The sequence below is a fragment of the Chironomus tepperi genome, unplaced genomic scaffold (assembly GCF_022539635.2).
Source record: "Chironomus tepperi strain 1889 unplaced genomic scaffold, CSIRO-AGI_Ctep_v1 contig_123, whole genome shotgun sequence".
NCBI lineage: Eukaryota > Metazoa > Arthropoda > Insecta > Diptera > Chironomidae > Chironomus > Chironomus tepperi.
In genome coordinates, this window is record NW_027226245.1 from 2,125,909 (window position 1) to 2,141,609 (window position 15,701).

General features: G+C 31.8%; 1 protein-coding gene across 1 annotated transcript; it reads left to right on the top strand.

Moving 5' to 3' along the window:
* The first annotated feature begins 10,258 nt into the window (after positions 1-10,258).
* On the top strand, positions 10,259-14,868 carry LOC139087512 (melanization protease 1-like). The gene is made up of 4 exons (XM_070636344.1): positions 10,259-10,376; positions 12,091-12,806; positions 14,302-14,493; positions 14,558-14,868. The coding sequence occupies exons 1-4, from the start codon at positions 10,313-10,315 to the stop codon at positions 14,675-14,677; spliced, it is 1,092 nt and encodes a 363-aa protein (XP_070492445.1). The 5' UTR covers positions 10,259-10,312; the 3' UTR covers positions 14,678-14,868.
* The last annotated feature ends 833 nt before the right edge of the window (positions 14,869-15,701 follow it).

A 15,701-nucleotide genomic window follows, 5' to 3' on the forward strand; every position in this document is an offset into this window, starting at 1 on the left:
CAAGAAAAAATATCCACGCCAATTCCCATTCCCGGTCCATATTTCATGTATCTTATATCCCATTAACCCAGAATATATCCCATCCATTAAACAAAAAAAAAAAAAATGTCCAAAAACTTCAATCATAAATCCTTTCATATTTTATCATCTTATACACATATTTTTTTATGGCTACATGTTTTAATCACATACTTCATAACATGCCCATTTCTCCTACCTCAACTTTGTCACTATCACTATGAGTGCCGCAGACAGTGCAAAAAAAATATAAAAAAAAGCCATTGCAAAAGCATGAAATGTTTGCAGAAAATGAATATAGGTGAACAAGAGGGAAAGTAATAAAACTGGAAGCGGTAAAACAACAAAATGCGGTAATGCATGCTTATTGCACTTATGCAATATGGTGCTGTTTGTTGTTGTCTCTTATGAGATTTAAGTCAGGTATGAGTGTAAATATTAAAATATTCTTCAGCACTGCCTGTTTATTACTGAAATTTATTTATATTATGTTCTGAGGTATAATGCGGAAGTGGTGACAGCCTTGCATGCGTTTGATAGGAATTGAATTCGGAATTGGAATGAATAGGAGAGGATTTTGGAGTTGGGATGGGAATTTTGGGTGGGTTTTGAGGTGGAATTGTAGGAGGAAAGCTAGTTTAACAGGAGATTTTAGAGCATTTTTCGGTCGATTATAGTCGATTCTGTTGCAAAAGATGTTAAGCAGCATTTGATCAGTCAGCATGCTTAGTCTGGATTCATTTAATGTCTTGAATCTAGTGTTTTATAGGCTTTTATAGGCTATTTAGCCATATTCATGAATAGCAATCGATATCGTACAAATAAGAAGAGTTCAGAAAGATATAAGAACATCTTAAACCGAAAAGCATAGGTTCGAATCTCACCAAGAGTGGAGATTCCTTTATGATCTCTCTAACCGCGGTAAAAGAGCTCGTGGTCGGTCCAAGTGCTCTTAGAAGGATGCTGTCGATAAAGACAGAAATGCACTTATAGGAAGTAATTGGCAGACGGAAGCCAGTGATAGAGCCAGTTCTAAGTGTCACCTGAGGGTGGTCATGGATCACAATTCATCTGTACGACCTCTCTGGCACTCCAATCCTTCACCTTTCCATTCAATTTCCAAACAAAGTAGAAGAATCGAACTTAATCAACATCCAGACACATCCAGACACCTAAAAACTCCTATTCACGTCCTCCATACCACCCCATACATCGACACTAAGCACAACATCCTCTTACTAAGCACAACATTCTCAATACAGTAAATAAAGCTCATTGTCTATTTAGATAACACAAAAGCTGCAATTGAATTCTATTTGCAAATTTAATTTAATTCTGTGCATCATTTCACATGTCACATTCTGATGCCATCGATCACAACCTCTTGAGAGCATACTACATCCAATATGCAGCACATACTACCTCATTACGTAAATAATATGATTCACTTCTACACTTTGTATTTACCTTTTTTTCTTATGCAAGAAAATTCAATTCTTTTTGTCACTTCTTTTTTTGCAGTTTTGCTGCTTCTTCTGGTGCTTATTTATTTGCCTTTGTCAAACAATAAACATTTAATTTAATCAGAAAATATCAATCACATCACGAGCACGCACGAAAATGAAATAATCTAATGCAGTTCAGTTTGACAAATAAATTGAATGAATGAGAAATATGCAACTGGAAATTTATAAACTTTATTCCCACTCTTGCATTTCATTCCTCTCGTTGCTGTATAATGTCGTATCTCTAATGCTTCTTGGTGAGGTACTGGTTTTTTGAGATGGAAATGATTGAACTTGATTCAGTTTGGGTGACAAAGTTTTGGAAACCCGTAAACTTTGAAATTTTGAAATTAGAAGAAATTTGAATTTTTGAACACCGTTGGAATTTGAATTTTTGAAAATCGTTAAAATTTGATATTTTGAAAGCTTGAAATTTTGAAATTTTGAGAGCTTGAATTTTTGAAAATCGTTAAGATTTCAACTTTTGAAAACCGTTAAATCGTCAAATTTTGAATTTTTGAAAAACGTTTAAATTTGAATTTTAGAAAACCGTTAACTGTTAAAATTAGAGTTCTATAAAACCGTTAATATTTAAATTTTATAAAATTGCAAAATTTTGAATTTTTTAAAACATTTAAAATTTGAATTTTTGAAAATCGGGAAAATGCATGAAAATCGTTGAAAACAGACATTAGTGACGTTAAATCGTCAAATTTTGAATTTTTGAAAAACGTTTAAATTTGAATTTTAGAAAACCGTTAACTGTTAATATTAGAGTTCTATAAAACCGTTAATATTTAAATTTTAAAAAATTGGTAAATTTTGAATTTTTGAAAGTCGTCAAATTTTGAATTTTTGAAAATCAGTAAAATTTTAACTCTAGAAAATCGTTAAAATTTTAATTTTAAAAAGCAATTTAAGAGTGCGCTTCATTTCCCATCACAAAATGCCCGTCTATCAAACTTTCTCATTCAATACTCAGTAGAGGAATGCTTTTTGCATGAGTTCAAATAAACGAATAAGAAGAAGAAGAAGAAAAAGTCACTGAGAAATGAAATGAAATGGAAAAATGAGGAGGAAGAAAAATTGATCCAAAGAAGCAAAAAATAAAAAATAAAAAGAAGTGAACAAAAAATGAATGAACAGCACTGATGTTTATGTCTCAATTTATTTGCTTCCATCCTCCTATTATATGCGACTCAATGAATGAGAAGAAAGAAAATTATTAAATTTTTCATCATTTTGTTTGCCGCCTTAAAGCACACAAAATAGAAGCAAGCTATTAATTTAAGATTAAGTTGATCAGCGATATCAGCATCAGTAAATAAGGATGGGGGAGTTGCTTTAAAATAAATTTATATTGTCATTTGACACATCGTCAACACGTGCGCCATACTGAAAAATTTATGGATTTATAATATAAACACATTTATGCTCAGATAATCCCAGTACTTTCGCTTCTCTCGTTTGCTGTGCTTTATGAAAAATTAAATGTAAAAATATTGATTTACAAAAAAAAAATGAGAGAACGGCATGGAAAAGACAAACTTTTAACAAAGGCGAATGAGGAAAAAAAAGGAAGAAATTCTAAGAAAATTAATGATGAAAATTTGTGAATAAATTTGGTATTCAATCACTTTTTTCAATGGCATGTATCAATTGACAAGTGACATTTTTATTTACAAAAAAATCAAGAACCTCAATTTTTTGCGTCAAGGACAGAATTTTAAAGTTTAACGAATTCTAAAAAATTCGAATTCAACGGTTTTTAAAAGTTTGAGAAATTCAAAAATTAACAGTTTTAAAAACTTTAAATTCAACTGTTTTCAAAAAATTAAAATTTAAAGGTTATCCAAAAATTCGAAACGCAAATATTCAAAATTAAATTTTCAAAAATCCAAAATTTACCAGTGTCTTAAAACTCAAAATTTAACGGTTATTATAAATTCATAATTTAACGGTTTATAAAAGTTCAACTTTTAACGGTTTTTGAAAGTACAAATTTTGACGGAAAAATTAAAGTTGAACACGTTTTAGAAATTTCAATTTTGGTAGTTTTTAAAAAAAAGTTTTTAAAAATTCAAAAATTAAAAGTTTTCAAAAATTCAAGTTTTAAAGGTTTTCAGACATTTTAAATTTAAAAATTCAAATTTCAACGGATCTTAAAAATTCGAATTTAAATTTATAAAATTTTCGAAATTTTAACGGTTTTTTTTTTTAAAAATTTAAAAAATGGTTTTTAAATTATTAAACTTTAATTTTTTAAAATTTCAAAATTTTAATTGTTTTCAAAATTTAAAATTGTTTCCTTTCCGAAAAGTAAATTAAAACGATATTTTTAAAACAAAATTTATTTAATAAAGTCAATAAAACCTCTTCTTATATCACTAAAAAAAGTTGAAAAAAGTTACTTCCCTGAAGCTACTAAAAAGAAAAAGTTTAATTTTCCGTAAGTTTTTCACAATAAAAAAAGTTCATTTTTATAATAATTTATATTTTCATCATCAATAAGCAACAACATAAATTCCTAATTATGTATAATAATTTTTTGTTTCATATTTTATGCCTCAATAAAGAGCACAAAACATAAAAAAATATGATTAATATATTCCCAGTGGCAAATTTTACAATTTTAAAGGAAGTTGTTACAATAAACTTAAATTATGTGCTGAAAATCCATTTATAAAATTTACATTTCCTTAAAAAATTAATGCAGCTGAGAATAAATCAAGTCAAATTCACAAGAAACCCTAATATTTCGAATCCATAATACCCACCAGACATCCTTATCAGGGGGGTAGCCAGAATATTTTACTAGCAAGGGTACTCGTATGTTTTTTTTTTGAAAAATCGAAAAAAATAATTTAAAAATTAAAAAACCGTTACAAAAAAAAAAATCATTTTTCCAATTCTCGAAAGGGGAAGAGGACTCGCTCCCCCAGTAGCTCTCTGACTACCCCCCTGCTCCTTACACAGTACAGATACAAAATAATAATTTTAACATTCAAAATTAGGAGCGCGTAAAAGTTTTTCATTTCATTTAAATCCAACACCCCTCTCCAATTTTCATTTAATTTCATCGCATCAGGAGGTTTTGGATGACGACAGTGATGTTCCACACCACCACCATCATCATCATCATGGATAAAAAAAAAATATATAAAGTTCAACCTTTATTTGATATTCAACAGAAGGCATATACACGCGTATAAGTCTGTACACCCACTAATTTAATGTTGTGTTTTTCATAATTTGATATTATATTCAAAATTAGGAAAGATAAAGAAGAAACAAAAACATGATAGGCAGGTGGGGATGAACGTACGACAGAAGAAATGAAAAGTTTTTTTGATATAACGAAAAAGTGACGAAGGGAAATGGCTTTTAAGGAAAGAAAATCGTTTGATTCTAACTTTTTTACAGCAGTTCTGATTTTATGTAAGTTGATAACATGGAATAAGGTGTTTTTGAGGCTGTCTAACGACATTTTAAAATTTTAACGGTTTTCTAAAAATTCAAATTTTTAACGGATTTTTGAGATTCAAATTTTAGAATGTTTCAATGCATTTTTGAAGAACTTCAAATTTTTAAGTTTTTTTCAAAATTCAAATTTCAACGGTTTTCAAAAATTTAAATTTTTAGTTCAAAATTTGAACTTTTAAACCACGTGTTTTTGTCTTTTCTTAAAAAAGTGTTCAAAAATAATGCGAATTTGAAAATTTTACCATTTTTGGGTCCTTGACTTCAAAAATAATTTGACCGTTACTTTTCGAATCACCAAATTTAGCTCAAAATGCGATTCTTCCCACTAACCTCCATTCTTTCTCAACTTGTTTCTTCATTCGGATTTCAAAAAAAGGATGCTCACATAAAGTTTCACACATCTAAGGATAAAAATAAAGCAAACATAAAGAATCGTATCTGATAGTCATCAATTTTAATGAGCAGTTGAGAGTCAAGAGAGTTTTATTAAATCTTAAAATGGGTAAAAAAAAGGCTAGGCAAGGTGAATGTGTGGGCGCAAAAGGCGCTTTTATGGGGCCTTTCTATGAAGATTGATTGAATTTTTATTTTTCTTTTATGGTAAATTCATTAATTTTAATGATCCATGAATTTTAAAAGATTCTGCATGAAAGGATCGGTATAGAATATTAGATTAATGGGCTAGTTTGAGCATAAAATTGTTTATTTATGGTCTGGGATAGCTACTGAATGTTTGGAGATGCTTAAATGTATTGTTTGGAACATTGGTAGCTAACAATTGAGTTTCTGTAGTCGAATTGTCAGGCAAAAGACTTGAATTGTCAAAATATGGTGATTTTTTGGTTCTTTTGAATTGATTATTCTTGTAGAACAACTTCTGAACAGCTCTAAAGCTCCACAGTGTGTATTCTTGATGTTTATTACCAAATTGGCTCATATTGATTCATTAATAATGATGAAATGAATTTAACGGTTAGTTAAAATTTGAATTTCAACAGAGTTCAAAGTTCAAATTTTGAACTTCATGAAAAGTAAACAAACAAGCAAATGTGCAATAATTCAAGTGATTAATCAATAAAAGTGAGATAAAAAAAAGGAATCAGCTAGCAGATTGGACCATATAAATTGGAAGCATTCAAAAGTTCTTAAAATGAGGCCGTAAATTGAGTTGTAAGTCTATAAAGACATGCTTCAAGACTTTTATGTCTAAAAATATCGATTTTTAGAGCTTCTTCCCCTTAAATTTTAAATTAGCTTAATTAATCAATATTAGGAAAATGTCAATAAACAAAAAAGTTCCTTAACATTATACACACATCATGTCATTCTCATTCCACTTCCAAAAAAAACTAAGGAACAACCTATAATTACATCAATTCCATTTCTATACCTTTTTTTCGACATGCAAATCATGTCAGTCAGACCAACCTTCACAATTTCTACATTTAAACACAAAACTAAAAATTCCCATCAAAATGGGAAGAATGCCGAGTGTCCTTATCCCTTATATGACACATATATTTATGAATACACATAAGAACCCTTTTATAGCACATAATATATACATTGCATTAAAGAATCGTTTAAACTTCTTTCCTTCTTCCATTCATTCGATACTTTCAAGCACCGTCAGCAGATTGTGTGGAGATATATGTGTGTAAAACCTTTTGCTATTCATTCCATTCACTAATATGTGACATGTAAATATTTGGTGCTCTTCAATATGTATGTATATAAGGCAAGACGAGAAATCAAAATGGATCAATGAACATGGGAGGTTAATGATTACATCATGTGCACGAGAGTTTTTTGAGTGGGATTTGAGGATTTATCTTTTTTAATAAAATATTTATGAGTTGACACGTTGGATGGAATGAGTATTAAGGATGAGGAATTTGTGGACAGTTTGAATTGGTATTTCTGGACAACTTGGATCAAAGTGAAGGAAATGGCATATTCCTTAATTAGATGTGCAATTCAAGCGGGAGGTAGATCATTTATTGCAATTGATTATTGCGACTAGCGAATTAAGTAAGTGGCCGAAACGGCTGCTGTTGAAAATCCGGGTAGAACACACTGCGATCAGTTCTGATCGGGAACCAGAGTGTACAAGAGCGTGCTCACAAAACTGACCGTGCTCAGCAAAAATTTAGCTAAGAGCATGTCTAAGAGCGTGCTCTTTGTACAAACGGGGAAAGGACCAAAAATAGCTGGTAAGGAGCTTTTCGGGTGCCTTTACGTCACCTTGTCATTTTGTCGTCAACATGGCAACAGAGCGATGTCCCAGCGGCTGTTTTGTTTCGTTTAGATAGGCATTGTCAATAAAGAGCAGTAATTAAAGGAGGTTGTCATAAGCGATAGTATTACACTCGGAATTGTCATGCGGAAACAAAGCCAGCTCAATCTGGATATCAACTGATCTTAGCCATCAAAATAAGTAAATTAGACTTTTCCAGTAGCTCCTGCTAATTCTTAGATCTAAAGTGGAATCTGGAGCTTCGTATTAGATGGCGTTACAGCCTTCAAGCCTACGAATGAAGGTTGTAGGCTTCATTTTCATCACTTACGTATGATTTGACTAGGATTCAAGTATGCTCATACTTGTCTGCATTTGTTGAGCCTTGATTTGACAAACTATTGTGAAAAATTGTTGAGTTTCGAACCTAAGATCGTTGTATCAAAGTTGCAGTAATTAGAAACTGAAGCTCTATAGCACTATGCCACCATAACACTTCAATACAACCAATCTGGCAGTTCCCCTATTACTTATGATAAGCTTGACATTCTTCATCCTCATTCATCCACAAAAATTTCCACATAAATTCTTCTTTTCTTACAATAAATTCAGGAATTTTTATATAAAAAAAAGAAGTAAAATAATAATAAATAAACAGTCACTCTAAATAGGAGCCTGTAAAATGAATGAAATCCGCATTGTCATGATGATAGCTATAGAATAAAAGAAATCACACAAAAAAAAGAGAGCTTTAGTTGAGATTTATTGTGGGTGAAAATTACTTCCGCATTTTTGTGCAAATAAACAGAAATTATGAAGCATAAGAAAAAAAATAAGGAACAGAAAGGAATAAAGCATCAATGAACTTTGAGCTGTGAAGAAAGAGGAAGAAGCAAATAACCCAAAAAAAAGAACAATTTCTTTTGTTACGCTCCACAAATTTCATTGAAATTGCCATTATTTTGTTCCATTCCCTTCCAATTTTTCATTTATTTTTTCCGGAATTCTGAATAAAAATGATGATTTTTCAAGGATGAAAATAAATGTTTGTTGACCATGATGATAAAGTTATTGGTTTTATGGAATGGGTTTGGTGAGGAAGACAAACAAAAATGGACGAGTTTTGATCGGAAAATTTCTTTACAAAATCAGCTGTTTTGATCTATTTAGTAATGGCGATGGATGGCGATATTCTCATGCGAAAGTACGGCTGGACAGGACAGCAGAAAGTGGCAATGTGGGGGAAGAAACACAAGTTTAGCTTGCCGCCCAACGATGGAATCCACAAGGAAAGGACGTCCTGAAGCTCCAAAAGCAACCTGGTGTAAGACGGAAAATTGATACAAACTTTGTGATAATGCCAAGAACAAAGTCAGATGGAAGGCCTTTTGTAGAAAGTTTGGCTCCACATCTGAGCATGGTTCCTGTTAGTAGCTTATCAATTCATTTTATTCATCACAGCATCATAAGATTATAAGCCTCAATGGCTTAGTTGTCAAATTGATTGAACTTCTTGTGAACAGCTATGGTTCGAATCCAAAAGTGAATTAAATCGATTCCAATCGACCAAAATAACTCCGAGCCAACTTTACTTTAGTACAAGTCACTAGTGTCACGACACACAGTTTGGACTACACTGCATTAATCCTATCCTTACTCTCTTATCTTGAAAAATCTTCTTAGAAGGATAAAAAATGAAGCCAAGCCTAATGATTATTTTATGTGGTTATCCCCATATGATTAATACTTATGAGCATATCGACACAAAACATATTCATCGTATATGCTTTCTCCAAGTGGAAGTAATATTGAATGATTTACATGACAAAATGGATTTGATTTTTATGGAAAAATTCATCTTAACAAATTAATATGTAGCTTTTCTGCCTTCATTTATGGATATAAAAACACATTTGGAAAATTTTTCTGAATCTGAAGGCTGTAGGCTGTGGGATGTTTACAGATTCATTTGAAACATGCTCAAAGAACCTTTTTTGAAATGTAATATTCAAAAATTAAATAGAATATGTGAAGAGCATGCAGTCTTTAGCAGTTTAAGGTTTTTAAAAATTGTACTTATAATTAAAGTTGAAGCTGGGCTGAAGAAGTTTGGATGTCCAAGAATGGGGCTTTTGATTCTCATCTACTACCTTACCTAAAGGATGATAGGGGAAATTTCCCTAGAAAATCTATAAAAAACTGACGAAAACCACAAAGGTTTTCCAAGGTTACATTTTTGTCAAATTTTGAGATTCGAACCAGAGTTGCAAATCAGGCAACAGTGACAAGCAAAAACCGGACAAATTCTATATTAGTGAGAAAAACTATACAAATTATCAAGAATTTGTACGGTTTTTGCCTGTCACAGGCGCCTGTTTTGTAACTCTGATTGGAACCGAGACCAGGAACAAAACTAAGACTACAAGGAAGTCCGTGAAAACTCTCTCAGTCTACCTGGACCTCCAGGTCAATTGTTAGCGAAAGAGCCCGCTTAAAGTGCAATCTGAGAGAAGCCATAGATCATAATTGATCAGTAAAGCCAGCAAAGTTGATAAGTATGTTAGATGATACTTAAAGACGTTATAAATGGTTTCCATTCATTTAACTTATGGGCACTATCAGCAATCATTCCAACTTGAACATCCATATGTTATCAAAAGACATTATCGTGTCACTTGGTCATCAACATTATCTAAAAGCTCAACGTCCAAATTAAATCAATGACTTGAAATAAATTCACAACAAAAAACACAACAACCGCTATAGATTAGACATATGCTATATTGCATTTATCGCATAATCAACTGACTAACATATGTTATTTCGTGGAGTTCCAATAAAGATATGAGGAATTCAGTAAAAATATTTTTCTCATATTGTCATCTAATGGAAATAACTTCTTGTTCATGTGTGCGAACATGTTATCTTATCATATCCAAAAAAACTAATGTTATCAATGATTCCGTACACTGAAAATGTATGAGAAGATTACTTAATAATCGAAAATGTATTTTTTTTCTATGCCTGCCTTAGTATTCAGTCGACTTTCAATGTAAAAAGTGTAGCTAAAATGTTAACTAGAAAGTCTTTTCTGTTCTTAATCTTATTCCTATCTGTTGTTAACGTTCTTTGTGGTATGTACACAGAATGAAATTGACTAGAATTGACTAGAAATGGATATGATTATTGTAATCATAAGATATTTAGTTCTATTGGATGTGACAGAATGAAGTTGGGAAAGAGAAGAAGACAGAAAAAAAATAGATAAGGAATTGGAATTGCTTGAAATGAATTTTGATAAAAGCGCAATTTTGGGGCTGAATGGCCTTGTGAAGAATTAAATTTAAAATTAGAAATTATCAGTGTTTTTGTGTGTATTATTGAGCATCTGTGGATGTGTTTAGAGTCACAATATCATTTTGCTACGTAGTGTCACTACCGGGTAGTGTCACTTACTTTCTTACATCGCTGGCCTTACAGATCATTTGTGATCCATGGTCTCTCTAAGTTAACCTCTAAAACTATCTCTTTCGCCGGCTGTCCTTTGCTAATTGTCAATACCTAGTGCTAAATTGTCTCTAAATATCAAAAGCCTCTTTCAAGAAGAAAAGTGCCGCAGAAAGGAATATTAGTGTCATTATTGATGAAAATTACGTTAAATTATGACACAAATAATTGATATCAAGTTTGTCACTAAGTTACTGCATTTACGGACGATAAAAAATATTCTTTTTTATCAGTTTCGGCTCATTTGGGCTTGTTTTAAATCACAGTGAGAAAAAAACATTTGTCAATAAGTTTGTGAACAATATTATGATCATTGTTTTGTAGTCATATTGGCTATTATGCCTACTTAGTTACTTCGTTGACGAAGACACACGAGAGGTCATTGCTCCATTTACATTTCGTCGAAAGCTGGATCTGTCTACATAACTTCTGACAGCTTCTGATTCTCAGTACTTTTGCATCGTTGGAATGTTATTTTCGACTAATATGCTTAATTACTTACTTTGCTGTCAGTGCAGAGCAATTGTAATCCGCGACATCCTTCAGATGCCGCCAGAAACTGGTCCTATTGCTGGCTTTCACTTGCCAATTTTCATGAACATGCTTAAAATCTATAAAACAGCTAAAATCATTGGAAATCTGAGTCATGTATCATCATAGACAGAGTCGAGTCTTTCTTTGCAATGTCCAGTTCGTATCTGTAGACAGACATACTATAGATTCATCTCAGATCTCCAATTTCTAATAGATTCTGAGCCAAAATTGTATGTAACTTAGGGATAATAACTGCCGGCTACTAGTTTATAACTTGTTCCAACAGACAGGCTTTATTTGACTTCTCAAGTTTCCGTAACATGCAAAAACATGCTTCAGATAGCGTAGTGCCCTACAATAACATTAAATCATTTACTTAGCCAACTTTCCGAACAGACAAGGAGCATGCTCATGAGTATACTCACAAAATTAAGCATGTTGAATCATATTGACAAAGCATACACATGAGCACGCTAAGTATGTTATAGTCTGTTAGAGTTAGGATTCTAAGAACAACATATGCCACAACTCAGCAAAAAACTGTCCACTCGGACTAAGAAAACTTACATAATGTTGACTTGATAAAGATCCAAAGTAGCTCTGGATGACTTTAGATAAGTAAAACCTCCAGCAGACAAATTGTCAGCAAATCCAACTCCTTATCATTTGATAAAGTCACACGGTATGACTAATATGCTCCAAAAAAATCAAATTATCTTTCTTTATCAAAATTTTTTTCGTTGCCTTCTTTGATCAAAAAAAATTTCATTTCATTTCTTTCCGGTAATAACAACAACATAAACATAGAGACGGAAACATTATCAACAAGAAAGCGAAGATTTACACGTGCAAGTACAACAGGAACAACATCAAGTCCATCAATAGATGTTGTAGCAGATATTGTGGTGACAAATGATGAAGATGTAAACATCATAATTGAGACATTGAGTGGTGAGACAAATGAGGCATCCGAGAGTCCAGTTGAGTCATCACCAACAGATGCTCCATCACCACCACCACCACCACCAGTAGTTCAAGTTGTTGAGACAGTGACAAAGAAATCCCTTCGTGTACGCAATTGTGGCGAGAGGATAGGTGATGATGTGCCATTTATAGCACTTCTTGTACATACAAATCCATATGATACACAAAATAGTCGACGAACATTAAGCAAGGGTGTCTTAATTTCGGAAAATTTTGTCCTTACAACTGTCTCGTCTGTCTATCATAGTGAAAGCTTCTGGACAGTATCATCTGTACGACTTGGTGACTTTATAACATGGAATAAATATGCAAATCGTGATAAAAGTTATTCGGTTGAGATTGATGTGGAAGAGATATATTTTCATAAGAAACGTGATATAGCATTGATAAAGCTTAAGGAATCTGTAAATTATACTGATGTTATACGTCCTGCATGCTTGCCACAATCTGACAATTATAACTTTAAGGAACTACAGACACATTTATGTAAACGATCGGAGCAGAGTAAGGCACCGGCAGATGTTACAATGGAATTTGCGGTAAGACTTGATATGTGCATGTGTGTCCTTCTTGTAGCGGATTTAAGAGTCACAAATATTTTGTCTTTTTGGAATATTTTGTTGCTTTTTGTGGGATTCTCTCTCGGGGCAATTTGAAATTTATTCAAAAGGCTTTTTTTGGTTAAAAATTGTCACAAAAGGAAGGAACGTTGGTATAATTTAAGGGCAACGATGTGGAAAGATATTATATACATGCTTGTTTGTTTTGGCTATTTGTAACAATTTCTGAGGATGTATTGATGTGTGGTAGACACAAATATTGTGACTTGATGGGGTTGAGGATTGCGGCAACATAAGCTTGTGATGTTGGAGAATTTTTAATACTTCTATACTTAGAAAACAAGTACTGGTAAGAATACTCGGACCCATGGGTACATTATGGATATATTTAAGGGCGTAAGCAATGGGAATTGAACCTACGCTCTGACTTAAAAGAAGGTTATCTCTCTTTTCTGCTTGCTTTTGTAGATTTGCCTTTTTGTGGCTTTATAGCTCTATACACCCGATTCTTCTACACCCCGAAATCACAATACCGGCAAAACTGATTTTAAAGACTCTGGAGAATTTGAATTTTACCGAATTTTTCAAATTTGAATTTTACCAGATTTGTAAGATTTGAATTTTAACGGCTTTGTAAACTTTGAGCTTTAACGGATTTGTAAAATTTGAATTTTTGCGCTTTTTTAAAACTTTGAATTCTAACGGTTTTGTAGAATTTAAATTTATCGGTTTTGTAAAATTTGAATTTTAACGGCTTTGTAAACTTTGAGCTTTAACGGATTTGTAAAATTTGAATTTTTGCGCTTTTTTAAAACTTTGAATTTTCACTGTTTTGTAAAATTGCAAACTCAAATTGGCAATTTTCCAAAACATTTTGTCAGTAATGCTTGTTCAAAAAGTCCTTGCGTTTGAACTAATCATTAAAAGTAAGCAAATTTGAAACTAAAATACTTATCTAGCCGAATTTCCTAAAATTACTTACTCAAATGTTACAATCTAAAAGAAAATATCCGAGTAAATCAACAAAGCGGTTCCAATAATAATTTAGAATGTCTTTTATTGATGTTAAAGCTTTTCAAGATTTCCATCATTGCACATTACACAATTAAGACTAATTCATTTAAAATCTAAACTTTTCGCCTTCTTATTGGAGTCAAGACTCATGCCGTCTGAGAATATCCTCATTATTCTACAGAACCCATCACAATTTTCCCTAAAAGATTCCAGGAAAAGTCATTTTGTTTTTTCATTCGAATACCTTTTAGCAATTTCCTTCAATGAAATCGCTTTGAAATAGATTCCTTTCCCTCATGATCTCGTGCCGCCTACATCAACCTCAGCAGCCGCTCACACACATTTTTCCTTACACATTTCATTCATTCGTGTCAGAAAATCGCTGTTTTTCATCCACCTACGAATGGTAAATTCTTACTCACTTTTCATGCTCACTTTTTGCATTTTTTATCATCTTCAGGCACCACTCACGACATTTGATTGCCGAAAATTCTTTGCACGAAAGCGCATTACAATATCGCCATATGAATTTTGTGTGTGGGATGAAACAGGAGATGATTGTGCTGGTGACTTAGCAACTGCTTTATTTACGATACACAATGGACGATTGTTTGTGGTTGGATTAAGAAGTTATGCTGAGACAGATGAGGAAGTAAGACTTTTTTTTCTTTATATTGTTATGCTATGGTCAAATATCCGGTGCTTTATCTTTACAGGACATTGCTGATCCAACTGAATATCCGGGAATTTATATTAAAGTTGGAAGCTACTTGGAATGGATATCAGCTGTACTCAATGCGGATGCTCGAAAGAATATAGCAACGAAGGAGAATTGAGATGGAATTTTAAATGAGCTTTTTTCTTGTTTTCTTCTTCTATGTTGGAATGGAAGATGAATTCAGGGTCGAAAAGTCGGAAAAAATGTTCACTTTAATATTATTATGTAATCCTTAAAGTCTCTCAATGTTACTAAATATTTATAAAAAAAATATTTAACAATAATAAACATTACGGAAATATGAAAGTAGTATGGAAGTTTTTTTAAGGTTGGATGGATGTTGGTTACGACGCATAGGTTAAAAATTTGAATTTCCAACTATTTTGTCAAATATGTATTTTAAACGGTTTTGTAAAATTTGAATTCCTAACGGTTTTGAAAATTTTAAGTTTTCCACGATTTTTGTCAAATTTTGAAAAAAAATTGTAAAAATTAAAATTTTCGACAATTTTCAGCAAATTTTGAACTTCTAACTTAGTTTTGTAAAATTTGAATTTTCGACAATTTTATTCAAATTTTGGATTTCTAACGGTTTTGTAAAATTTAAATTTTTAGACAATCTTAGTAAAATTTTCAATTTTTATCGATTTTGCAAAATTTGAATTTTCAACCATTTTGGTAAAATTTTGAATTTTTAACATTTTTGAAAATTTTAAATTTTTAACGGTTTTCTTAATTTTGAATTTTTGTTAGTTTTGGAAAATTTGAATTTTTCTACAATTTTGATCAATTTTTTTAAGTTGTAACAGTTTTGTAAAATTTGAATTCTCGACAGTTTTGTTCAAATTTTGAATTTTCAACGATTTTGTAAAATTTGAATTTTCAACAGTTTTTTAATACCTAATATCCCACATCAGCTTACATCTAAGCATACATATCTTTACATCATGACCTACTCAGCCGACTCCCAAAATGATTCATCGCCAGCATTTGTCTTCTTAAAATTTACAAAAAAAACAAAAAAAAAACGACAGGAAAGAGTATGTCTGGATTATCTGTGTATCCTCGCTTAGTATCTGCATATTTAGGTCATGTTTACATGAAAAATGTATGTGTACAGTTTTTTTTTAAAAGCAATGACT

Excerpts from the sequence above, each read along its gene's own strand:
- LOC139087512 (XM_070636344.1), top strand. The coding sequence starts at position 10,313 with ATGTTAACTAGAAAGTCTTTTCTGTTCTTAATCTTATTCCTATCTGTT. Across the intron at positions 10,377-12,090 it reads TGTTGTTAACGTTCTTTGTG|AGACGGAAACATTATCAACA; the intron begins GTATGTACACAG and ends ACATAAACATAG. Across the intron at positions 14,494-14,557 it reads ATGCTGAGACAGATGAGGAA|GACATTGCTGATCCAACTGA; the intron begins GTAAGACTTTTT and ends TTATCTTTACAG.